This window comes from Pundamilia nyererei, unplaced genomic scaffold (genome assembly GCF_000239375.1).
Source record: "Pundamilia nyererei isolate P.nyererei 1_Seehausen unplaced genomic scaffold, PunNye1.0 scaffold00137, whole genome shotgun sequence".
In the NCBI taxonomy this organism is placed as follows: Eukaryota; Metazoa; Chordata; class Actinopteri; order Cichliformes; family Cichlidae; genus Pundamilia; species Pundamilia nyererei.
The window spans coordinates 1,284,045-1,311,577 of NW_005187538.1; the positions used below are offsets into that span (position 1 = coordinate 1,284,045).

Consider the following 27,533-nt stretch of genomic DNA (forward strand, 5'->3'; position numbering starts at 1 on the left):
TATCTATCTACGTTTTATGACCTTTTCAAACAGCCATTTTATTACTTGCACACTGTGCCCATACGTACATGACACTTGATATATTTTACCTAGCACCTGCGCACACTCACTAATAGATACTTCTACTACTTGGATGAATTTTCTCTGAAAAGAATCTAGGATATTGGTGCAAACCAGTGTGATGTATCAGACAGTTAGTCCACAGAAGCCATAATATAATTCAGTCAAGTAGACTGAACAAGTTGATCTGTGTCCTGACAAATTAAATCAAAATACAGTTTGGAGTCATTCTTTTGATCTGTGTAATTATCCACCAGCCTTCCACCTACAGCATATGCTGCATTTAGAGCAGGTTCTTATACACACTTGCAGAAATTGTAATGTCCATGTGAATAAACAGAAAATCATTTCCCTTAAGTGCTTCTTGATGTATTCAGCTCAAATACACAGCCATGATGCAAAAGTTAAAGCTGCATTAAGCCTTTTTTTAGTTATCATACAGTAGAATTGCAACAAAACCTCACAGAAACACAACCTTAATATATCATTCATTTATTAAGTTGTTAGTAACTGTTTTCTACTTTATTTAAGCTCCCAGCAGAAAAGGAGCAACATGAAAATCCCACTGACATCATATTTTTGACAAACTGAGAAAGAAGGCACTTAAATATTCAGATATATTTATTTTCTTTAGCTCCGCTTTAGGCAACCACCAACTCCTGAGGAAAACATCTTTACCTTTAGCTCCTACATGCTGAATGTTCTCCATCAATGTACTTTGGCTGTCTTGACAGTGAGTTATTCTGAGGTGTTTTATAAAAGAAATATTTCATTTAGACAAAGCTAAAATCTGCAAAAGTGCTTGAAATCCCTCTAAGTTCAGCACAACAGCAAGTTACAAATTACCGGCGGTGGTTCACTGTTTAATATTAAAGAAATGCTCAGTGGAGCTTACATATTCCTGACCTGGTAGAGGTCAAAAACAAAGCTTTTGTTTGGGTTTTTTTAAATGAGAGAAAAAAAATTGTATCAGTTTTCCTCTCCGTGTAAATTCCAGTAGGCGTCGAGCCTCAGAGCCTACTGCAATTTACAGACCAATCTTTTTCTAGAAAAGTCTGCTCTTTGGAGTCGGCAAAATATATGGAGGCTTAACAGTCATTTCCATATGGATTACTTGGTGTTATGCAGTGGGTAGCACAGCGTTAGGATTTTGACAGTCATTTTCCTTAAGTTGTCAAGGGAGATGCCGGTAACAAGCCAGGCAGGGAGTTAAGGCATGGAAGTGTGTGTGTAGGAATGTATAAATGCGTGCAAGCTGTCTTTCTGGGCTCTTATTTATGGACAGTATAGTGAAATATCAGTTCTTGGGGCATCACTGCATCCTTTGTGCTTGTCTCTTGAAATCTAAACACTAAAATAAGTTCCTGACAGGTTATTAACAGAGTTCAGAACATCATTGGGTCAAAGACACCACATGAACTTGTTCAGTGCCTCCTAACTTGTTTTTACTGCCATCCAAAATTAAGAGGAGGAGGATAATTGGAGCAGTCGGATGGCACGTATTTATTGAAGCCATGTGCCCCCGATTAATGTTAGCTATTAAAAATATTTTAGTCGTGCATGTTGCGACCCACTAATGCGTGAACTTTTTAACACAAGAAAAATGAAGTGCATCGTGATAAAGCTGTCATAAAGCATAACTGTTAATTTAAGCGTGCCTCACAGGGTTCAAAGCACGTAATTGAGTGGTATGGGTGGGGGTGTTGGCAGAAGAGCTTCAGCTCTGCTTGACCTGCTGCAGCAAGGACGGACTGCTCACACAACTTATTGATGGCCACTTCTATGTCACGTTGACTTTTGAAAGGGAAACCATGAGTGCAGGCACGTGGAAAATCCTCTGTGGATCGGAGTGAATGTGTGCAGCTAGGCTGCGCTGGAAACACTGCGGGGAGCAGCTGAAAATTGTGCCACATTTTCTGCCTGTCAGTGTGACTGCCAGTCTGCAGTTAAGAAGAAGAATTCTCTCTGAAATAATTCTTCACACTTACGCACATGCAGCCCATGAAATGTAAGCTATTAATCTCTTAAGAGCTATTTGTGTCAAGTTTTCTGCGTGCAGAAGTAGACTGTAAACAGAACATGTGGTCAGACCCCTGCGAGTGTGCTTCGTAATGGATGGGCAGCCATTGGTTACTAATACCTGTGTTTTTGAATAGAACATCAATAAGTCCTTGTTGCTGCATTAACTCCTGGTGCAGTGTTTGGGAGCCCCGTGCGGAGGATCAATCGAGGTGGAGAGGTTTCGATAAATCTCCTTGCTGCCAAGTAAAAGGAAGAATTGTGTGTTGAATAAAAGGAGAATAATTAGAGTTTCTTTGTGTATTTAATGGGGGTAAGAACTGAAAGACTGCTGCATGATCCTACTTTGACCAGAGTGTGCCTGTATGTGTGCAAATGGATTCTTTCCTTTCTACGTGTGTGAATAATCATCCATTGTCTTTTTAACTGCTGTTGAAATTGCCTGCTCTTTTTTTCCCCTTCTTATTTGTGAGCTGAGTTTTATGTGCACAGGGTCCTAAAAAGTCATTTCAGTCATAAAAAGATTGAGCTTCCTTCCTGAGTTGGTGTCGGGCAGCTGGACTTCTACACTGTACAAGAGGAGATACTAAAATGGACTTGCTATGTATGCGGTGGTGATTAGTTTAGAAGGAGGCGGCATATTGTCAGCCCTAATCTGAGTTTATTACATTCTTCTTAGAAAGATGGGGTTTGGGTAGCACGTGTGCATTCCCTGTCACAAGGTCTTAAAATGAGCTATCTGTTAATCAGAGTGATTCTCCTGGCTGAGCTATTTTTGGCTGCATGAACATGGAAGCTCGCCTCCAGTGAAATGCAATAGATTAGGTTGAATTTCACCACACCGTCTAATCATTTATTGTAGCTGGTGGCATTTATTTTCTAACCTTTTTCTTCTTCTCTTAAACAATGTTTTTTGTTTTGTTTTTGTTTTACTAAAGGTTTTTTTTTTTATTGCCCTAGTCGGCCTCTAGTCTCCAGGAGATGAGAAGTTCTAAAATTTATAGTGTTTGTATTAATATTTAATTTTGGACCAGTTTCTTTTTATACTGTGGTTATGAACTCGGTGTCATGCTGCACTTAACAGATTTAGTCATTCTTCAACAAAGTTTAAAAAAAAAAGTAAGGCAATGTTATGACAAGTGTCATCTTAAAAAGAACATCTGCTTGAAATAAACTGCAAAGAGCTTAAAAGAAAACCCAGCTTATCATGTCAGCCAAGATTAAGAACCATCGCTGTGCTTCATAAAAGTTCCAGCCAGTTTTAAAGCGACTGCACTTCTTGCATATCAGGCTATTTCCAGTATTTATTTAACATTAATATCCTCCTTTTCTTCCTTCTTTCTTTCCACCCAGGCGTGCCTCTGTCCACTCAGTGGGGCCCTCAGGGCTACTTTTACGCCATCCAGATTTCCCAGTACGGTTTGAGCCATTACAGCAAAAACCTGACCGAGCGCGCTCCCCACGTTGATGTCTATGACACGGCCGAGGAGAGGGACAGCCGAGCCAACGCCGCGACCTGGAGTGTACCGAAAGGTTGCGGGCTCAGCCGCGTCTATGACAAGACCAGGGCTACCTCCGTGCGGCAGTTCAGCGCTCCAGGTATTTAAGCCTTCCATTAGCCCAGATGGCCTCTGGGCAAGAAGCTTATCTCGTGTTAACTGTGACTGTAGCAAGCATCCCCTGAGGACAGGATGATAGTCTGCAGTGAGTCAGCGCCACAGGAAGAGTACGCTGACAGGCTGTCTGGTCTGACAGTGGACCCACAGCATAATGACATTCTTAGACAGTGTGATGGTTAAAGAAGCACACATTTCATCCTGTTTTGTCCTATTAATCAGACACTGAAATTGCAGCTGGTGTTAGAGACAAAAACATTTTGATGAGATTAGTTCAGTTTTTTTCCCTCTCTGGTAAAACATAGGTATGTAAATGTAGGTGTTGAAATGGAACTTCACCATCTTTATTAGTCGCAGGCAAAATAAAGCTACTGAGTGGTCATCAGATAACTGTCACACTGTCAGAAGTGATGTATTAATGATTTTATCACTGTTGCCCAGAGTTTATTCATCAACAATTAGTTTTTTAATGCTTAATTAAAATGTATTTTAGTAACACAGTACTAGCAGTATCATAACAGAATGTGTTATTAATAATCTATGAAGGCTCGTGATAAGTGAAGGCTACCGAAGACGTTTTCTTTGTTTGTTGTCGAGGTTTCAGTGAGATTTGAATGTTGCAGTAAGAACCGCAGCAGAGACTGATGAATATTAACATATACTGCCTATTTCTCCATAAGTGCTTAGTTAATAGGGCTTCAGAAAATGGAGAATTTCATCACTTGTAATAAAACAGACTGAATAATGGGGCTGTCCTTGCTGCCATTTCGCACTGTTTCAACTATGAGGAATCTAATTTCATTCAGCTCACTCACTCATATGGCCTTCTCTCTTATGCATCTAAAAATTGATCTATAAAAAGGGTAAAAAAAGAAAAAGGAACAAGTCTCCCACTTCATGTTTTTACATTGTTCCAAACAGAGTTGTATTGAGGGCTGCAGCATGTGGTGGGTATGGATAAGATACTGCAAGTTTGAGCAGGCGACTCTTATTCTCACCGTGTGGTTGACTTGGAGGAGACGCGGTGCCATTTAGGGAGAAATAAATTGCTGTTACATCTGCTTCACAGTATGCCTGAATAATTTCATATATGCATATTTAGACTGAAATTGTTGATCTAAGAGTGCTTAGACTGTAGCTTGTATTATGATTTATTAACTCTCTGTGACGTATTTACTCAACTCTTGTCATGTTCGTGTTAATCCTGCGAGTCAGCAAATTAAGAAAAAAAAGGAGACTCGGCTGGTGCTTGATTAATGTGCTCTTCTGTGTAGCTTTACACTCAGTTTTAGATTCTTTGTAGAAGTACAAACATTAACAAACGACCTTATGTTTGTTTCAGATAAGCTTGCAGGTAGCACAAAGTTATTGGATTTAACACTGTAAAGAAAACTAGTGAGCACAGATGCTCCCACAGAACCATTAATCTTATGATTTAATACTTGTCACAAATATGTTAGTACATTTATTTCAAATTGTTTCAGTTTGTTATTTTATTTTTTTTGCAAGAGTTTATAGTTTAAAATTGGAAGTGTGAGAATAGTCTGAGAATCCTAGGGGATGATAAATATAGAGGATCCCTTGGGAATGCTGCAATATGGGCGTCTTTCTCGACACTATACTTTACTATCGAAGACAGCACTGCACCTGAGATGTTCACTCTGTAGCATACCTTATTCCAACGACGATCTAACAACAAGCACAAAATACACAGTGTGAAACGGTAGCTATGCACTGGCTGTTGTAAAAGTCACATTTGCAGAGTATCTCTATAATAAAAGCATCAACCACTGACACAAATAATATTCCCAGGAAAAGCAGGATTTGCACAGGCTAATGTTCATTTAGGTTAACTGTAAGGTAGCAGAGCATGAAACGGTGGTCTCAGCTAAGCCTGGGGACTTTAAAAGTGTTCTTTTGCTTTGGGATTCACACTGATGCTCAAATAAATACTCTTACCAGCTTGATAAATGTTTCATTTCTTGTGTCTAAAACGGAAAAAAAAAACATCAGCTGATAGGAGATTTTTAAGTCGCCAAACATAAGATAAGATAAACTTTAATATCAGTAATGGTCTTAAAACTTGGTCAGGCTCTATTGTTAACACATGATCAGACTCTAGACAGTGTGCAGTGTTTTCTGTTATTATGTTGTGAAACAGGAAATGCAGCACCTCTGTGCATCTTTCGAGTGGTAAATTAAAGCTCTACTCATCAGATTGGTTGTTACAGTAAAGATTGGAGATCTTGGCCTAGTTTTAGAGCTTTAAAGTGACCGAGGCCAGGAGATAGCTGGCAGAGTTATTTTGGGGATTGGAAGAAGTCAACATCTTATACCCGGTGCTGACTGTGAGCTGTCTTTATTCTCCTCTGATCTCCTGCTGATGTTTCCAGGACACACTCTCCGTCCCGTCCTCTGCCGAGCTCCTGTCTCTACAGTAATCCCCCTTCTTCCACTTTCAACCTCTCATCATCACCAATTTCTTTTTTTCCACCACCCTCCACTTTTTTCCCCCTGCTGCTTGCTCACTTTGCTTTAAAGCTGAGCCTCACCATTATTGCTCTTTCCTACCTTGACTTCATGTTATCATGATCATTTCTCACTAAGTAGCCTTCATTCTCCATTTATCTTCCCTGTCTACTCCAGATTTCTGTCAGTCTTCCACCTCTGTTGACTTATTTCCACCCACTTATCGCCCCTCAGCACTCCTGTGCTTCCTAAACATTGCAGTCATATTTCCCCAATCCATTCTGATGCCTTATTCTTGTCTCTCATCAAACTTTCCTCATTTTCTTCCTCTGCTGTCAGTTTTCCTTTCTGTCTCTGCCTCCCTACACTTCCTCCTCCTACTCCCTTCTTCCTGTTGCAGTCTTTTTTCTTTTTTTTTCTTTCCTCCTTACTGTATCTAGGGCACGAGTGTTGAGCAATCTCTCCAAGCCTCTGACAACTGGATCAATCGTCAGTCCCCTGATAATAACCTACCATCCACCATCTGCACTTTCCTGCCCAAACGCTGTCTGCCACTGAGCACCTTTATTTTCTCAATCCCCTTGTGGTTGGTTGATAGTTCAGAAATGCACTTTGTTCCCCTGATAAGGTGGAATCACGCTATCAAAGAAAAATAGCTTTTGTGGTGTGTGCAGACGACCCTGCGCGGGTATCTGTGGTACCATCTGCACGGCAACTTTGGCATGAACAGTGCCATCCTTTGTGACCGCAACGAGTCACCCTTCACCACTCGTTCAATCGAGGAAAAGCGAGTTAGCCTGTGTCTGTGTCTGAGTTTCCAGACTTGTACTGTATCATTACTGTCATGTTGAGACCGGTTAAAGAGCAGCCTAGTCCCTCGGCAAAAGAGCAGCGACTACATACACTTACTAGTTTTGCTACAGAAACGGTGTTACTCAGGAGAAATGGCTAATAGCTACACTGCTTGTAGGATAAGCATTATGGTTGACATGTCTCGGATTAGTACAGAGCCATGGTTTCACTTTAGTAAATACTTAATAATAATGTATGTAGATGGAGTGGAAGAACAGCTAACATCAGCTACATGAGGTTTAGTGATGATACTGAACCACAGTCGGCTTACTTTGTCTTTTTTTTAATGTATGAACACAAAATATCCTTTAAAGAATTGTTCTTCCTTTTTCAACCAAACCCAGTCAGTGATCTAATAAATATGTCAGTCAATAATAACTGCTACCACAATCTGATTTCATGCTTCGAACAGAACAAGTAGTTTTTCCCAGATCAGCGGGGATCATTTAGGTTGGTTAACTTCCAGCAGCTGCTCTTTGCTCTGTTACATCCTTGCAAATCTTGGTGCTTTTTGTTTTTATTTTAATTGTTATAGTCCTATTTTGTGGGCGCTCTTGATGAGAAGTCGCCCACCTCTCGTCTGATGGCTGAATGTGAGGCTGCAGAGATAAGAGATGTGGCGTTTGCATTTGAGCAGCTTAAAAGCAGCTCTGATAGAGGTGAAGGAGACTGAACTGTAAACGGTAGATTCGGCATCAAAAGCGGTAGCGCCGGGTCACAGGCGTGAAACCTCTTTCTTTGAATCCTTTGTGGATTATTAAGCAATCTGAACCCATCACAGGAAAAAGAATGCAACTATACCGAGAGATTATCCTGCATGTAAATACTTTGAGGTGGTGTTGCAGAGAAAGGTGTGATTTTCAAAAAAGTCTTTAGAATTGTATCTTTTCATATCAAAGTCAACAGTGTCTGTCGTGGCTGAGTATTTATCGAGATCTTCTAGGGTCTTGGAAAAATGCTGTTTGCTCACAATCCCCGTGCAAAATAACACAAAGTTTCAAAGAAGAATGGTGCAGGGGAATTTCAGAGCATTAGGTGTAAAGCTGCTGAAGAGCTTTCTGCACAGACTGAAGACTGAAGTAACCAAAGAGGAATTTTCTCACAGTTTGGGGGGGAAAAACTGACTGATTAATCAATATCGGAAAAAAACCCCACTTTGCAGTCCTAAATACATTAAAACTTTCCAAAAAAACACCACTTATTATTGTTTTTTTAAATTAAATTTGCTGTTTTAGCTGTGCGTGTGCTGTAGTGATGGAAAAATCACACTTCCATCGACTGTTGTCTCGTCACTTGTCAGGTCTTTTGTTGTCCGCACATGTACTGCAGGCACTGTGCACGCTTTCAAGTGTTCGTCTCACACACTCGGTCATGTACACAAGCGTGATTTACACGGGCGTATTTCTAGCCGCGTGTCATCCCCGTCTCCAGACTTATTGCTAAACAGCTAGGGAGCCCGAGCGGTGGAGGTGGAATCTCGTCTATATTCCCTGCCCATCCTTTATTGATGGCAGAGTAATCACAGGGCCAGAGTACAAATCCACTTACTCTCTGCATTGCCTTAAGTAATGGATTTATGAGTGCATTAAAGAGCCGTAGTCATCCAGAGGCCCCTGCCAGACTGTCTCTCTCCTTCATTCTCTTCCTGATCGACTGTCTTTGAGCCTCACTAGGCCTCATCTGCTTCTGCTTTCTCAGCGTATGTGATGTGAGATCTCTCCGTCTTCTGATTTCAATTGTCTCCTCACTATTGGCTCATTTTCACCCTCTCCCATCTAGGCCTGGCTTTAAGAGCTCTTGTGTGAGCCATCACTCCATTACTCTCCTTTTCCTTGACTTTTTGACCCTTTCTCTTCTTTATCCTTGGAGGAGCCTCGATTAGAAAACATTCTCCTCGTTTTTTTTGTTGTTTTTCTGCTGTGCACACCAAAGAGTAAGGCAAAAGCAGAGATCATTCTTGAACCGCTCGCTGCTTCGGGGTCTTGAAATGAAGTCGGAGCTGAACTATAGTGACACAAAGGTGATCCAGTGTCAGAGGTGGCAGTGTGGAAAGTAAAAATCATCCGAGTTTCTACTTAAGCTCTGACTGGAGGAGATGCGGGGATGCAAATAGAGAAGTTGCAGTATATCAACTTCTTCTTTCACTCTGTTGTTCCCTCATGCTGCTCCTCTATTCCTTTCCACACTGTCTTCTCTCTCCTCTCTGTCCTCCTTATTAAGCTCAGTGTGCAGAGACACAGTCGTACTGCACATCCCAGGAGAAGCTCGTCCTAGTGTGTGTGTGTGTGTGTGTGTGCACTCTCTCTCACACACACACAAACAGCAAGGAACATCACATGGGTAATAATACAAAATCCAGGGTAGTTAAAATGTTAAGCTTCTGACCAGTGATTGATTTTAAAGTAGGCTCATTGTGATTGATCATTGAGAGTGTTAAAAAAGGGGAAAAAAAAGATGAGCCATTATATAAACAGACCACCAGAGGAGTGTATTAAGAGACAGACTCTGATTTAAAAAGCTTCCAGTAAACTAAAAATAGCACGTTATCAGCCAGTAATCATCAAGTTCTTAAAGAAGTCAGTCAAATGAGACCAAGTGTCTTTGAATAAATGTTTTTTCTCCCGCAATTTTGACTTATTTATCTGCTGCACCCACCCCACTCACTTCCCATTACCACAGACTCCTCCGAAGGCGTGTCCCTCCAGATGGGCAACTCCAAAGACTTCATCCTCAGCTTGGACCTCAAGTTTATCTCCAACGGCAGCGTGTCTGTAATCCTTGAAACCACAGAGAAGGGCCCTCCCTTCACAATCCACTACGTGACCAGCACACAGCTCATCGCCTTCAGAGAGCGTGACATCACCTACGGGATTGGACCGCGAACCGCTTGGAGCACTCTGACCCGGGATCTGCTCACCGACCTCAGGAAGGGCGTCGGGCTGTCCAACACAAAGGCTGTTAAGGCCACAAAGGTCCATTCAACTCAAAGCGCTGGTTCAAAAAGCACCTCTGCTCAAATATTTGTGGTCTAGTGACGATGCACTTGCAGCTGGGATAATTAGTTGATTAGTTGAACTGGCAGCTCTCATTTTAAAAGCAAAAGTTCCACAAAAAAACCTTTAATGTACTTTTTGTACATTTTTCACTACTTTCTCACATTTTATAGAAAACAGTCCATTAAGGAAGTATAGTTACACTTATGGTGATGTATGCATTTCATTATCAAAGCTACTTACAAGTCTTTGCCACTTGTATTGTGTTAGAGGGTTTCTTTGTGTTAGATTTAACTCCATGTATGTGAACTAAATACTGTTATTATTTGGCTTTATGAAGACTAAATCTGCAGTGTGTTGAACTCATGAATGCCAAGTCCTAACTCCCTTCATCTACTGTCTCTTTTCAGATTATGCCCAGACGTGTGGTGCGATTAGTCCTGCATGGGCGTGGATTTGTTGACAACATCACCATCTCCACCACTGCGCACATGGCCGCCTTCTTTGCCGCCAGCGACTGGCTGCTGCGCAACCAGGACGAGCGAGGCGGATGGCCTATCATGGTCACCCGTAAACTAGGCGAAGGCTTCAGACCTCTGGAGCCCGGCTGGTACTCGGCCATGGCTCAGGGCCAGGCCATGTCCACCCTTGTGAGAGCCTACCTCCTCACCAAGGACCAGGCGTACCTCAACGCTGCCCTGAAGGCAGTAGGACCTTATAAGGTGCCTTCAGCACAGCATGGGGTCAAAGCTGTGTTCATGAACAAGTATGACTGGTATGAAGAATACCCCACCACACCCAGCTCCTTTGTGCTCAACGGCTTCATCTACTCCCTGCTGGGGCTCTACGACTTGACTGAGACAGCTGGAGAGAAGCTCGGCAGGGAGGCAGGGCAGCTGTTCAGCCGCGGCATGGAGTCGCTGAAGGCCATGCTGCCGCTCTTTGACACCGGGTCTGGGAGCATTTATGACCTGCGTCACTTCATGTTGGGCACTGCGCCCAACTTAGCTCGCTGGGACTATCACACCACACACATTAATCAGCTACAGCTGCTGGCATCCATAGACAACTCCCCCATCTTCAAGGATGTGGTCAAGCGCTGGAAAACCTACTTAAAGGGGATTCGTGCCAAGCACAATTAGACTAAACTCCAACCCACACACTATAAAGGCTGAGATGAGAAGAAGATCGATATATTCTGTGCGACTGAAGGAATGAATGAGCGGCCTATGCTCGCGTGCACGTCCTCGATCTGGTTGAAGTCCAAAATCTGAAGTATGAGTTTAATCAGCTGAAGCTCTCAATACTCTCTCGTGTGCTCTGTTGCAGGTTTTTTAATTTCTGCAACATCCACTGTAGCTCTCCTCTCCCTGTTTCTTTTCTTTTCCTTCACCTCTTGAGTTAGTGTTTGTAGTTATGCACAAACCTCATTTCAAAGTGAGAGTGTCTGCATTCAGGAAGAAAGTGTGTATGTGTTCGTGCGCGTGTGTGTGCGTTTTTAAAAAGAATATATGACATTGGTGAAAGATTAAAAACTCTGTGAATCACATTTCAGACATTCTTCGATGCATCCAGCACATTTTTCTTCTGCAATTGTATTTTTTTTACCGTCATTTCAGATTAAAGTTTATTAAAACAAACTGTATATAACAGAATATATTATAAATTATTTGGAGAACGTTGCCAAAAAACAAAAAAAGCGCATCTTTTCAATATATAAGAAGCATTCGAATATTTCACCACAACAACATTTTTAATGCAAACCCTTCAATACTAAACAGTTTTAAATTACAACGCAGGACTTTTTTTTTTAAGTGTCTCACATTTAATGTTTGGTTAGAGATGTTTATTAGAGAATTCATCCCTTTGTGGAAATGCTAGAAAATCAAACGTTTTATGATTCTGTCTAAACACAGATTAATGTTAGCCAATAATTATAGTATTATGTCTTTAGTAGATTTATCTTTTCCCCTCTAAAGTAAATGTGAGGCTTCTGTTAAGCTGCTTGAAAGCTCTCTGACTAATAATCGAGCTAGTTCTCAGTAGCAATGTGATTGTTCCTGTGGTATTCACTGAGATAAATCAATGCAGCCCTGCAATAATGCTTAAAAATGAGGAAGTTATCATAATTAGCTGTAGCTTCTGTAATGTTGCTACCTGTATCCGATGGTCAGGCAGTGATACCACCGTGTAACCGTTTTTGTTCAAGGTTGCAACTTCACATATGATTAACTTTGAGTTCAGCGTGTTTATTAACACATGTGTGTCCCATGTGAGAAATCCCAGCTGGCTGAATTTAAGACCAGGATAAATGCTCGCTTCTTTTCAGCTGCACAATCTAAAGTTTTGTTTCAAAAGGAAAAACTGTGTTTCCTACTTACACGCGTGATCGCAGGCCTGAACGAGGCTAAACATTTAATACTAGATTAACCAAGAGGCATCAGTTAAAAGGTGATACTAATGTGAAACTTTAAATGCCAAACTCCAGCTCCCCACGTCATTGTTATAATTTCAGATCTGTGTTTTTTGCTTGGTGTGAATATCAGCACCGTCAGTCGTAGCCACATTTTAATTCATTCTTGTGCCCACCCCCCTCGTTCCCCTCCTCCTTTTTGACCTTTTCAGCTCGTTGTTTACTCGGGAACTCGTCTGAAAAGCCTTTCTTCTGTAACTCATACTTGGAACATGATAATTGCAGGATACAAGCGTAGGTGGTGTAGATGTCTCTGTTGTGTATTGGAGGAGATGAACGTGGGCAGCAGAAGCACAGCTGCATCTCACTACAATGTTAATTCACACCATTTAAATAGACAATGCCAGGAAGTACTAAAGCTGGAGGTAAATTCCTGACGAGCATGCAAAGGCTCGGTCCCAGCAGGCTCTCGTTGCTCCTCTCAGCCGCTGCGAGTGCATGAACTCGGCGTTTTTAATCTGAGCGCTGCCCTGTTGACCGCCGAGCGCAGAGAAAGAGGCCTGCCTGTGCTCTAACAATTCACCCGGCTAATAGGCTGGAGAGCCTGTTCACGGTACAGTCGCTGCTCACGGATGAGTCAGCGTTCACCGGCATCGTACTCACAAACAACACAAAGCGGAGCCCTCAGCAACAATGAGGCTTTCATTGATCCAGCTTTGAAGATTTAAAGAAGCTGCAGATTGGTTTCTTCTGAATCCTGTTTAAAAAAATATATATATAACGCCAGTTTTTTGAGACAAAAATCGTTTCCCCACAAAGCCAGCATTTCAGGTTGTTTGAGTTTGCACTGGCAGGACAAAAATACATCCAAGTTCCCTTTTTCCAAACTGATTAACAAATCCTGACTTGAGTAGAAAAGCAGAACACAATAATGCACATTTAAACATCAAGTTTAATCACAAAAAAAACGTTTGGTTCTCAAAATAATGGTTCTAATGTGTAAGCATGTCTCTAATCTATTTTTTATATAACCCTGCTTTGTCATTTATTGTTTTTGTACTCTTGTTTTATAATTGAAAAATTACAACTGTGTCCAATAAAGAGGAAACCTTATAACTTTTAACATTTATTTTCCATCAATCTTTTTTTTTTAAATGATGATTATATTCATTTTTATTCATTTTTCTCCTTTATAGGTTGTGGGAATGTTTATACCATAAAAGATGTTTGAGATCTTTGGATAATCTGTTAGGGTTTTTCTTTTTGTTGTTGTTGTTGTTTTTGCTGATTCTAGTTTTCTTTACTTCCTGTTGGCTTTTTCTTCCTGTAAACACTTGCATAATTTATACACGACGAGCAGAAATATGTCCGTTGAGGGCGGGGGTGGGGAGGGGGGGGTAACGTTCAGGAGTAGAAGTCTTTGTGTGAGAATAACGAGCTCCATGTTGTTTATACCAAAGTCATTGATTCGAGTGTATTTGTATATTTTTGTGCAAAAACCGACTTCCATTCAGCATTTTAATGATGTAAAGTCTCCTTGGAGATGTCATGGAGAGACACTGCCTTTTGAGAAATGCTACTTTTTCAGATGTAGGTTGAGTAGATATGTAAATGCTTATTGTAAAAGGGGTTGTGTGCAACTAGAGATTAGTGTTTAGTAAGCTACTGTTTAAAGGGAAATGAGCCAATAGCTGCAGGTTCTCCTTGAGTTTTTTTTATTTTTATTTTATTTTATTTCTTTTTTTCCTCTGCAGAGGAATAAGAGTTTTTCTAGTTAGACAAAAGCACAACTGTCGATTATCGTCACATGAGTTTAGTTGTATTTCTCTTTTATGGATTACTTTTTTCCTTTTCAGGACAATGTGCAACGCCTTCATTAAGAAAGCTGCTATTGTTATTCACTGTGTAACAGGTATGAGAGCTTCTTTCTCCTCATTTCAGTGGTACCCTCTCCTCTGTCTCTACACTCCTTGTTTCAACACGTCAGCAAATGGCCACTGAGGTCAAATGTGATTTATGCAATAAAATGTTTACTGGGGTCGTGACACCACGAGAGACCCAGAGTTGTTGTACAGACTTTGCAACCGAAGCACAATGTGCAAATGCTACCATTTTTTTAGTCCAATGAAGAGAGGTGTTTATATACAGAGTAAATCTTTGTGCTTTAAGGTTTTGCTTTTTAAAGATGTAAAAAAAAAAATTAAAAAAAAATCAATAAATAAAAGCATTTTTTTTCTTAAATTCCTGATTTGTTTTGTTTTTCAGAGGTTTGACATGAACACAGCAGCCTAATGAAGAATAGATAAAGAATAGATATGTCTAATGAAGCTATAGATTTATGCAATTATCAATCAGTTGTCGATAAATGGTGATCGGTTTTAGCCATTTATCAGTTTCTAGATTTCTAGAAAATATAAAAACATTTATTGGTTGTAGCTTTTCATTTCTGACACTTTTATATTTTTTTCCCTCATATTTGATTAACAACTGAATATATTTGATTTGTAACGTAAAGATGGCACCATGGACTTCAAGAAATTAGAACAGTGGATCCATGGAAATCAGTAGAGATGCAAATAAATTAATAGTTATTATATTAAAAGTTACAATTTCAATAATTGAATATTTATAATTATATCTTAAGGATGCATCTAAATTGTATTCTAAGGAGTATTATTTTGCAATAGAAAATGGAAAAATAGAGCCTGCAAACACTTGCTGACATTCATGTTATTTTGGCATGTTGCCTAGACTAGCACACCCACAGCAACAAGATTGCCCGACAGCAGCAGCTTTCTCAGCAAGTTCGTTCGCTGTGCCGTCTCTTACAATCTCAGGAGCAGGTCGGGGAACACAAAGAACCACCAGATGCACGTCTGATCGACGGTATGTGCTAAACAAGCCCAGCGCACACAGAGAGGTTCCACGTCCATACAACAATGACTCCAAATGATTATCCTACAGCTACACTGGGGGGGATATGATGCATTGTGACCACAATAATTTGGGGTCAGTCTGCTATTGGTTTCTGGATAAAAGGGGTGAAGTTGCCAAATACAGTGATTAACTGTGATAACTCAGGGAAATCGCAAATCTAACGCAAGTAGAACCTGTCTGACGAAAGCGAAGCAGGTTAAAAGATCCTCAAACGCATCATCTCACAATCTAAAGAAGCAGCTCAGAAAACAAAGTCAGTGACCTCTATCATCTGGAAAGGGTGACAAAGTCATTTCTAAGGCTTTGGGACTCCAGTGAATTACAGTGAGAGCCATTATACACAAATAGAGAAAAAGACTTGGAAAAGTGGCCCATCAAAGACACTCCCAGAGTGCATCAACGACTCATCCACGAGGTCACAAAAGATCCCAGAACAACATTAAAGAAGTGCAGGCCTCACTTCAACCAGTTAAGGTCAGAGTTTATAATCCAACAATAAGAAAGAGACTGAGCGAAAATGACAAAAAAATCTTGATGATCCTCTGGGAAAATACTTTGGAAACTGAGTCCTGGTACATGTGGTGTAAAATTAACACAGCATTTCATAAAAAGAACATTATATCACCAGTCAAACATGGTGGTGGTAGCATGATGGTCTGAGGCTGCTTTGCTGCTTCAGGACTTGGACGACTTACTGGAAATCGAACTCTGGAAGGCTCAAAAAAGAAAAGTCAGGAAGTCCAGAATTAAATCAGATTAAGACACAAACCTTAAACACGCCCCTCGTGTTTGAAAACTCTCCACAGTGACTGAATTAAAGCAATTCTGCAAAGAAAAGTGGGACAAAATTCCTCCACATCATTATGAAAGACTCGTTGCCAGTTACTTGAACACTTGATTGCAATTCTTGCTGCCATAACTGGCGCAACCAGTTATCAGGTTTAGGGGGCAACTACTTTGTCACATAGGGACAAGTAGGTTTGGGTAACTTTTTTCCCTTAATACATGAAATCATCATTTAAAAACTGCATTTTGTGTTTTTGTAGGTTTTTTTTAATTTTTTATCCAATATCGAAATGAATTTGATGATCTGAAACATGTAAATGTGGCATATATACAAAAAACTAAGAAATCTGAAAGTGGACAAATACTTTTTCGCAGCACTGCATGCCAGCATGAAACTAATTAAGTTGGAATTACTGAGTCGCAACGAAAAATTCTGTTCAGGTGAAACCAGACCAGCGGGATTGATTTGATCATCAGTGTAACCATTTAGTCCATCACTCAAGCCTGCACCCCACTAATGTCATTTCTGCCTGCTCGGGTCTAATGACAAACCCTCCTGTATAATTTAATTGTGCGCCTCATAATCAAACCACCTGCTCTGCCATCCTCTGTATTAACATCTCTAATTTCTGATTCGCTGTCATCAGAGAGGGTTGAGTGGCTTTTAACTAGTTCCCAGTTATTCCAGATATACTCCAGTGCCAGATTGTACATGTCAACTGACGCTTCGGCTCCTCTCGGTACTTTGAGTGACACTCCACACCCGATCAGATCTTTTCCTTTGAACGACTTTACCTGACGCCTCTGGTAAAGTTGCTGTTTGTATCAGAGCTCTTTCGAACATTTCTAACTCAACTTCACACATTATTATGGGTGACAGGCATTTCTGACTGTATTATAGAAACAGTTTATCCATACTGAACACGGTCTCTGTGAAACTGCTGGGAAGGAAAACAATCCTGATTAATTATTAATCCTAATTAGGCTATTCTGATCCAGTGAAAAAGCGCAGACACCTGAGAAGGACTGTATCTCCTGCCACCCGCTTGCATTTTTCATTACCTTTTGGCATTAATACAATCCACCGATAATTTCTCCCTCACTACCCCACACGTCACATTCCTCCTCTTTTCTTGACGCTAATGATGTTACTGTGCCTCCTGACAGAGAGTCTGTCTCCCAGTCCTGTAATTAGCCCTACATAAACCCGATAAGCTCGGCCTCTTCACAGCCTTTGTATCAGCCTCTTCTACCTCCTCTGCTGCCATTCAGATGCCTTTGAGATGCCCATGATAAAATTACAGTGAATACTTGGTACTCTGGCGCCCAGAAGCCACAGGCTTTATAGTGTCCATAAATTTACCCACTTGATGAAATTAACACACCGTTGAACCCTGCGTTATTGGATTTGTTTGTGTGTTGTCTGGGTTCTCACGGGAGGTGGGAAAAGAAAAGAAATGGAGGTGGAAATATCGAGCTGAAAGAAAACAGAAACAATGCAACAATGCAACTTCAAAACTTCCACGGGGTTTTTAGTCTTTTACACGTTGATCAAAATACTTCTGTATATGCTGGAAACAGCACTCGGAGATTCTGATCCATCTACTGATATCCTAAAGGTGCTCAATTGTCATGTTCAAGAAACCACACTGAAGTGATTTGAGCTTTGTGTCATGGTGTATTAGTCTGCTGGAAGATGGGTTCACTGTGGTCATAAAGGGATGGACGTGGTCAGCAATACTCAGGTAGGCTTTGGCATTTAAATGGTGCTCAGTTCCAACAAGTCAAAGTTTATTTCTATAGAACAAATGCTGTACAAGTTTGCAACATATACACAATACACAGTCACTAAATCAACAAAAAATACAGTAAAAAAGACCGTGTTTGCGTAATAATATACAAACACTAAGCTCAAAAACAAGCAAGAATAAGCAGGTTTTTAAAAATGCTTTATGATGTTTGAGAGACAGCAGCTCTCATGGAAAAAGGGTAAGTTGTTCCAAAGATTAGGAGCCACCACTGAAAAGCTCCAATCACCACTGCGTTTAAGCTCGAAACAGCTGCTTAGTAGACCTCAGTGCTCTGGTAGGACTGTAGGGTTACAAACACTCTGTCAATGATGGGGGCCCAAACCATTGGCACTCTTAAATACAAGTAATCGAGTTTTAAACTCGATCCTGAAATGTCTTTATGCTCAAACATCCAGGTAAGGAAATCCCAAAAAGTTGAGTCTGTTCATCTGGACGTTTTCAGGAGGAGAAACGTGTCTCGTTACTTGTTTCTCGCTACATCCTGATGATCAGAAGCAACGTTTTGGATAGATCCTGAAATGGAGAAAGAAAGAAAATACTTGCAAGAAAATACCCCCCACATCATTACACCACTGGACAACTGATAAAAGGCAGGACAGATCCAAGCTTACGTCCACTTCCAATCCCACTATCTGAATGATAGAGCGGATATCAGGACTCATCAGACCAGGCAGTGTTCTTCCACTCTTCTGTTGTCCAATTTTTGTGAGGTTCTGCAAATTATAGCCTCAGTTTCCTGTTCTTAGCTGGCAGGAGGACACCCGGTGTGGTCTTCTGCTGCTGGGCATCTGCTTCAAGGTGCGATGTGCATTCAGAGACACTCTACTGCATACATAACTAGTGGTTATTTAGGTTACAGGATATTCCAACCATGCTACGTTCATAGTTATTTAATTGATCTATCAGGCTACAACCAACAACCAACGAGCTTAGCAAGAAGAATTCATGGGTCTGGACAGCTAGCTTAGCCCTTCCAATATGCTAAATCTCAACCTTCTATGTATTAACATGTTTCAGTTTAAACTATTTTGTAAAAACTGAGACAATTAAACACAAAATAACACATATAACACATCCCTGTAAGCCAGCTACAACCAGGTTGATTTTCCTAAAGAATCAATCGATCTGCTCTCTGAAAGAGAAGAAACACATGTTCCAAACTGTTGAAGTTCCTTGAAGTCCTCATTAGCTTTTACCTACTGTTGTCAGGCAATCTGTTTCTCCCTGCGCTCTGCCAAATCATTTCCCAACTTCACTTCTTATCTGGTTTCATTTGTGCTATTGAGCTGACGGTGTGTCAAATTCAGCTCGGCCTCATCCTCGCTACTAAAAGAACACCAGAGACAAAGAAGAAGTCATTACTGTAGAATGAAATGAATCTACTGTTTCAGTTTCTAAGCCAGGTAATTGCTTTATTTTTTGCTCATTTATAAGAAGCTGACAGACTTTGGTTTACGCAGCCGAGAGAATAGAAGCCTTCGCTGCTAATCAGCAGCTGAGTCAGGTATGAAGATGGAAGCTGGTGGAGAACAATGAGGGGATGGGGTGACGGCAGGGGGTAGGGTAAACAGGAAAATGATGCACTGATGTACAGAGGGGGAAAAAGCAAGTGTGTGGTGGGAGTGTTTCTAGACGGAGCGAAGAAGAAGAAGCTGTGAAGGTCTGAAATTCAACAGAGGGAAGAAAAGAGCGCCTGGAGTCTAGCAACTATTAATAATGTATCAGGGGGCTGTCTGCCACACATGCTCCTCATTTGGAGACACAAACTACACCTCATCAACCAAAACACCAGGGAGGCAGCAGAGTCTTTGAGCAGCTGCAGCACAGCAGCCCGATTGGTCTCTTTGTATTCCCCGACACTCGCACAAAAAAACACAGAATCAGCAGAACACAATCGCTACTATTATTAAAAATGGTAACTGTGAAGCAGGAAGATGATTGTTTGATTGTAACATGTGTATCTTGCTATGTTATTTGTACTTGTGTGTATTTTTTAATGCCAGTTCGCTTATGTGTAGCTGTGAATTTTATAACCGTGCTTGTAAAAACATGATGTATTGTTACAGGTTGAACTCCCTGTCACTTAATAAAAATAGTGGCACCTCCATCAAATACAACAATAAAAGCTGCTTTCATGATAATTTATGAGTAGTAGTAACAACAGCAGTTAATCTGTACTACAAGTGCACGATTAAAGTTTTGAAACTATCTCGTAGCATTGCTACTTTTACTTGAGCGAAGGACCATCTTGTTTAAAGGCACCAAACATTCTGATGTTGTAGTTGGTCAATGTGTGTATTATAGGTACTTTATAGTGTTGTGCACCCTCACTTTTATATCTGGCTTCGGATGTGGAGCATTCGTTCTACATCCGAACTGAAGGTTTTAGACATTTGCTGCTTTTTCACTCCATTTTCAGTGGTTTTTGATTTTGTGTGTGACACTGATCTATGGAACCCAGGGTTGAGCCAGTGTTGTGTACATAACCAGTGCTGGGGAGTAGCGGAATACATGTACTGGTGTTACGCATTTAAAATACAAAATATGAGTAACTGTATACAGTTACCATTTAAAAAGGTGATATTCAGAATACAGTTACTTTGTTGAAATAAATGGATTACACAGCAGTCTTTTCCTGTTTCATATGTTAGGCTATGCCCTCCTATTTTTGGTTATTATTAGAACAAGGAGAATCAAAAAGTACCAGTTGTCACCGACCAGAAACGGGAGCTGGAAGCATGTAAATATAATAATAACCACTGCAGCCAAGAAGAGTGCCTGACCAGCCCAGCTGTAAACAAGCTATTAACACTCGACTGTACACTGTGTTCGTGTTTTCCTCCGAAACAGTATATTGGAGTAGCCTTTCTCTGTCTCTCGCTAGCAAAGTTGACCCAGACAACAAAGTAAAGCTAGTTTTCAGCTACGAGCCCGACACGGAACCCGACGTATGAGCCAGAGGTCCCTTTGATACGGTTCGGGGCCGCGGACCTGTTTTATATACGCGTGGAATAGTTTTCAACACGAGATCACTGCAAAAAGTGAGGCTTACCTAATGTCCACCTACTGTTACTCATTTATATTAAGATTTAAAAATCTAGTTGCTATTGGTATGGCGAGTAACCTTCAATAATAGTAATAAATCACACAGCAATAGTACATTCATGTTGTAAAAGCATGAAAATATATAAGTATTCAGAATACGTTACTCTCATTGAGTAATGTAACGGAATATGTTACAAAATACATTTTGGGGCATGTATTCTGTAATCTGTAGTGGAATACATTTGAAAAGTAACCTTCCCAACACTGTACATAACAGAAACAATTTTAATTATCAACATTGTTGCAGTGTGTCCTTAAAAAAAATGAGAAAATGGGACAAGTTGAGAATAAACGAAGAAGAGATAGGCCTAAAAAACTGTCTGTAGCAGTATCTGAAAGTCATCAGAATAAACCTGGCAAAGACCTGAGAAATGCATCTGACTCTTCAGTTAACCCATCTGCTGTTCACTGAAGCCTCATCAGAAATGACCTCAGTGGAAGGGTGGCTTTAAGATGCTGAAAATTAAATTCACTTTTTTTTTAATCTTTTTTTTTCTTCCATCAAAATGAGAAGACTGATTTTAATATTTGTGCAGTCATCCGCAGTAAGCAGAAACCGACTTCTCTTAAGTACGGCAATGTTTGCCTCAGCAACAATGACTCAATGAATGCTTAATGCGAGGAGAGCTCCACGGTGGTTGTGCTGATGTTACACGAACATTCAGGGCTTGCCACAGGAGGTTCATCTCTTGCATGGGAGAGGGGAGAGGGGAGAGGGAAGAGGGAGGGGGGCTCTAGCCTGAAGCGAACTTGTTACTTTTTCTCATTAACAGTCAATAAAAGGAGCTAGTGGCACACGAAGACCTTTCTCTCCCTACAGTGATCTGCTTTAATTCCCTGTGACATAAGGTTAAAACCAAAAAAAAAAAAGTAGCTGTGCACTGAGTGACAAATTAATTAATCCAAGAGGAAAACAAAGGTAAGAATCCAAAATAAAAATGCAGAAACCTTCTGACAACAGAAAAGACAGAAACGAAAACATTCATCACAACCATCTGAAGAACCTTCTGAGGTCGGCGGAGCAGGTTCTCTTGGAAAACACTGACACCTTGTGGCAAGATGGGAAATTACAAGTGCCAATTTAACAGAGAGTCTTATTTTGATTTTGGGTGTCCGTGAAGTAAAATGCACTTGTCTGCTACCATCCACTCATATCAGTGATTCTTCACATTTGCATTATTTCTCTATAGATGATCCTTAAAACAGTGCTTGACTGATGATGGTGGAGACAGCTGTTTCACACATCAGAGTCATCTATAACAGTCTTCAGCCGGCATCAAATACTGACGCACGTAAAGGTCACAGCATTCGAGTCACGTTTTCAGTAAACCTTCCAGTGACCCTGTATGGGATCATCATCATGCCTTTGTTATGTCTCTGTGCTCATTAGCTCAAGTTTATCCTTTTAATATGTCATCACCTTAATGTTTCGCTTCAGTCGATATCGCAGCTCTTTTACTGCACGTCAGCTGGTCAGTGTGAGGGGAACTTATGAATGATGGTGTTTGATGTATATTAGAATTAGACAGACCATTGTTGGGAGATGTAGGATTGTTTGGCTATTTTTATTTCATTTTTGTAGCAGTAAAGTCCATTTTTATAAATTTAAAAATAAATTTGCAGTTTATATTTTCTCTCATTTCTCCAGCTGTTTCTTTTTTTGCCATCACAGCTTCTCCCTGGCGCTTTAGATGGACCACATCTATTTACAGTTATGACTTTGAATAGGCTACTACAAAAACGCCAGTTTGTTTTTTGAGCCATTCAGAGGTGTACATGTTGGTGTGTTTTCAGTCATGCTGCATAAACCAAGTGAGCTTGAGCTTCAGGGCATGAACCGATGGCTGGATGTTATCCTTCAAGATGTTTTGGTAGAAGAATTCATGGTTCCATTTACCAAAGCGAGTCTTCCGAGTCCTGAGGCAGCAAAACAGCCCAGACCATCACACTACCACCACCATGTTTGACTGTTTCTATGATTTTCTTTCTTTTTTTGAAATGCTATCAGTTTTACGCAGAGGTGGGACTCAAACCTTCCAGAGAGTTCAGCTTCTGCCTCATCAGCCCACAGAATATTTTCCCAAAAGTCTCAGCGATCATCAGGATGTTTTCTGGTAAATGTGAGACAAGTCTTTGTGTTGTCAAAGGAGCTTGCAAAGAAAAGCGTCTGGACTTCTTTAAGTTACTTGAAGACGTTTCACCTCTCATCCGAGAAGCTTCTTCAGTTCTAAGGTCAAATGGTGGAGAGTCCCAGATATAAACCTAGTGGGAGTTTCCCCCCACAGAGGGACAAAAGGACCCCCTGATGATCCTCTAATCGCCTGAGCCAAGGTGTGAAACTGGGTGTGGGTCCCAATCAGCCAGAGTTTCGGTGTGTTCATTGTGAAACCTGGCCCCACCTTATCATGCGAATTCCTGAGATCAGATGTCCCAGGATGTGAGTGGGCGTTAAGGCGTCTGGGAAGGGATCTCAAAACTGGATTATAGATGGCAGAGAGTTGGTGTCGTAAACCACCGCCTCTGTTCAAAGATGGTCGCTCACAGTGGACATTTCACTCCTTCATTTCACTCTTTCACTCCTCTTTCAAACCATCTGTCCTCTCTGTCCAAAATGTGAACATTGGCATCCTCGAAAGAGTGTCCTTTATCCTTAAGATGCAGATGGACTGCTGAGTCTTGTCCTGTGGAGGTGGCTCTTCTGTGTTGTGCCATGCGCTTGTGAAGTGGCTGTTTGGTCTCTCCAATGTAGAGGTCTGAGCATTCCTCGCTGCACTGTACAGCATACACCACATTGTTAAGTCTGTGTTTTGGCGTTTTGTCTTTCGGGTGAACCAGTTTTTGTCTGAGCGTGTTGCTGGGTCTCCTTTGACTACGATGACCTGGATGACTGAGAACCTTCACAGACAAAGTCTTTGTGTTCATTTTGGTCAGAAGTGATTTTCTACTTGAATGCCATTCCTGACATTTTTGTCCATTTTGTTTTATTGTTGATTCATGACTGTGGAACTTACCTGAGGCATGTGAGGCCTGCAGTTCTTCAGATATTGTTCTGGGTTCTTTGCCAGCCTCCTGCATGAGTCATCGCTGCACTGATTTTGGTAGGCCAGCCTCTCCTGGGCAGGTTCACCACTGTTTCATGGTTTCTCCATTTGTAATTGATTGCTCTCCCTTTGATTCACTGTAGTCCCAAAGCCCTAGAAATGACTTTTGACCCTTGACTGTAGATGTCACTGACTTTGTTTCTTAGTTGTTTCTGTAGATCGTGGCATGATGTGTTGCTTTTTGAGATCTTAGTCCCATTTCAAACAGATTCTATTTAAGTGATTTGTCTTGCAGCAATCATTTCCATTTTATGTTCACTCAGGTTATCTTTGTCTAATATAATCATTTTAAAAAAGAAGAAGAAGAAGAAACGAGAGGAGGGGGCTTTTTCATGGCATTGTACATAGTAAGTAGTAATAACAACAGAGATTCCACCAACTCACCTGTCTGTACAGGAGCAATATTCACCAATATAATTTTTCAGTCAGCTCTGCGATACCAAAATAACTAAACCAGGTATCAGCTGGAAGCTAAAAATCCAGTTTATTACTACTAATGCTGTCATTAATAATACGTCTTATTTGTTAAACATTCAAGATTAAGAAACAAATTTTAAAATGCAAGGAGTGTATTTAATGTGTATAAGAGCAGCGGGTCTTTGAGGCTTGCTTACTGGCTTGTTGCTGTTGCCTGTTGTTAATTATTCCTGTAATATGAGAAGGTGGTTTGAGATTTGCTGGATGTCATAGGGTGAAGGCCTTGCAGTGGTAAGAAAAACTAATGAAACAGTGGGCAGACGGTATATGAGGCAACAGGTTCGGTGCAGACTCTGTCAGCTGATAAACAGCAGGAAGTGGTAGAGACACTGCGATAAAATCTTTTTACAGCGTGCAAATGTTTTCAGACACACCATAAGAAATCACCCTGTTAAATTACAGTAAAGTACTCCCAGCTCTATTTGTTATTTTAAAGTTTTTGTACTATAACAGGCTCCCACTGTAAAAATTACAGTACAAACTCCCTTTCAACTACATCCCACGGCGCTCTATTAGACTTAAATCTGCTGAGATAAGGAGATATGATGTTAATATTAATAAAAGTATTATCTGCTGAGCTGTTAAACTCATTGTCATGTTCAAAAAATCAGTTGATACACCAAGTTGCCGCCATGTGATTGGCTACTTAAACATTTGCGTTAACAAGCAGTGGAACGGGTATAGCTAACAACGTGGCAACGCAGTTTTCTTCTGTGATCTCATGAAGAAGTTATTTCATGATGTTTCAGTACTTTAAATGTTTAAAAACACCTGTCCCAACACTAAACAGGGCCTTAATCATGTTCATTTAGCATGAATTCAGTTTAAATTACAGCATGATGGTGGGGGTTTCAGCTTTTGTTGTGATTCGCCTCACTGGCTTGTTGCTAGTTAAATGTCAACCGTATTCTTGTTCACACAAACACTGAAAAAAACCCACATCACATCTTCACATCAGTTAAAGTATAATCATAGCAACACTTCTAAATGAAGTCTTTGTGCTCTCCAGGGCAGAGCGTACACAGCTACAATTTCCTGCGCCTCCTTGTTCACTTCCTCACAGTAACCGTGTGCTAAATGAGACATGCTGCAACATGATTTTGCGCAGATGACTTATAGATGGAGGTAATCAAATTAAATACACTTCATTTAATTCGATTTGTGACTCACTGAAGAGGAAAAAATACTGTAAAACTGGACAGTACCAGTACTTTGTAGTTACTGTAAGTACAAAAACCAAAACAACACTGTAGAAGATTTTGTTCGTCTGTGCAGATTCAACCACAACATTGCCACAAGAAATTTTCCATTAGCCTGTACCGTTCAGGATTAAGCTAGCGCGTGAAATGTGTTGTCCTGTGTGTCAACCACACCCATCAGTAAAGCTGGATGAGTGTGAGCAGAAACTTCTGGAAATTTGTTTTCTCATTGTGTTTTTTCCTCCCTTGTATTGAATAACTCAAGTCAAGTTTATGAGTATAATTATATTAAAACAAAAAAATGAGGTGTAATTATAAAATTCAGACATCATGTTTCGTCCGTTTCTCTCTTCACTCCGCAGGGAGACCATGAATTCGCTCTCACTGGGGTGTGCTTTGGGGTGTCCTACAAATAACCTTGTTTTTCTCTCCTCTAAGTCATAACCCTCTGCACTTGACTTTGTTTATACTGTTGGCCCTAAAACTCTTAAATACTTACATATTAACTCACACTTTAACTGTAACTGACCTCGAGCCAAGCCAAACTCCCGGTGAGACGAGCAGCTCCTGTTGGTGGATTTTCAACTCGAGATGTTGCTCTGGCAGCTCTGCTCCTCTGAGGGAACGCGGAATGAAATCCCAAGGTGCTCCATTGCAGTGCACGCGTTAGTTCATGGCACTGAGCTGCAGCTCACAACCCAACACGGAAAAGGTGGATCACTGAGGGTGCAATAGTGATGGTTTGGAGAACAGTACAAGATCGAGTGGTTTAAGGGACTTTGTGTATATTTAAAACAAAACAGGTCCAGAATAGTTTGAAGGAATGTGAAAACAGAAGCTTGATATCAAGGATTAGAGGAATAAAACCAGATGGATGATTAACTTGGTGTCTATTCTTAAGCCAGCATGACATTTTTTATAACAGCTCGATGATTATTGTAGTTTTACTCAGATCAAAAACTCTTTCGTGATTTAAAATTATTTCGCCAAATTGAAAATAGAAAAAGAAAAAAGAACCAAATTGATTTTCTCTCTCATGTGCAACACAAAGGATCTAACAAGCCACATAAAAAGGCTTATCCTACTTTCCCCTTCCTAATTCTGCAGGAGCAGTGAGACATGTTTGCTTTCATTGCTTCAGAGTTTGAACAAGATAACAGGCCCGGGGAGGTCCGACTGGGCTCGGCCGTCTCTACCGGGCGTGACGGCTGATGTCGGTTTGGGGGTGGGGAGGTGGAGGGTAGATGGTGACATGTCAGTTTAACAGGGAGGCGAGCAGGAAAGTGCGTGAAAGGAACTCTGTTGACTTTTCTGCCAGGCCGATTTACACCCTACATTCATGATGTCAGCCTTATCTGGCCTGAAACTCTGAACTTCTGTCTAAAAATATTGTCCTCCGTTGCAAAACCTGCCTTACTGGGCAGACTGTCTTTGCCACAGGAGTGTTACGCAATTACAAAATAACAATAGCTTTGTTTCATAACGCTAATGTCGCTGTGACATGAGTAATTTTGGTCCAGTCTTGTCAAACTTTTTTTTTGTGGCCAAGCAGCAGGTGTGTGTATGTGTCTGTTTATGTGAGCATACACCTGTGTGTGCATACCCTCTGCCTCCAGAGAGACAGCAGGAGTAGGAGTGGCACAGGTACACTGGAAATTCTCGTTGGGTTTGAAGAGGGAGGACACGATAGGGGAG

General features: G+C 40.8%; 1 protein-coding gene across 1 annotated transcript in view; it reads left to right on the forward strand.

Annotated features, from left to right (window-relative positions):
• Window positions 1–14,641, forward strand: part of glceb (glucuronic acid epimerase b) — a 58,360-nt gene extending 43,719 nt beyond the window's left edge. Inside the window, exons 4-6 of the mRNA XM_005743991.1 lie at window positions 3,433–3,678; window positions 9,696–9,988; window positions 10,420–14,641. Of these exons, the coding sequence (XP_005744048.1) occupies window positions 3,433–3,678; window positions 9,696–9,988; window positions 10,420–11,151 (1,271 nt within the window). The 3' untranslated portion in view covers window positions 11,152–14,641. The remainder of the gene's footprint in view (window positions 1–3,432; window positions 3,679–9,695; window positions 9,989–10,419) is intronic.
• Window positions 14,642–27,533: the final 12,892 nt, after the last annotated feature.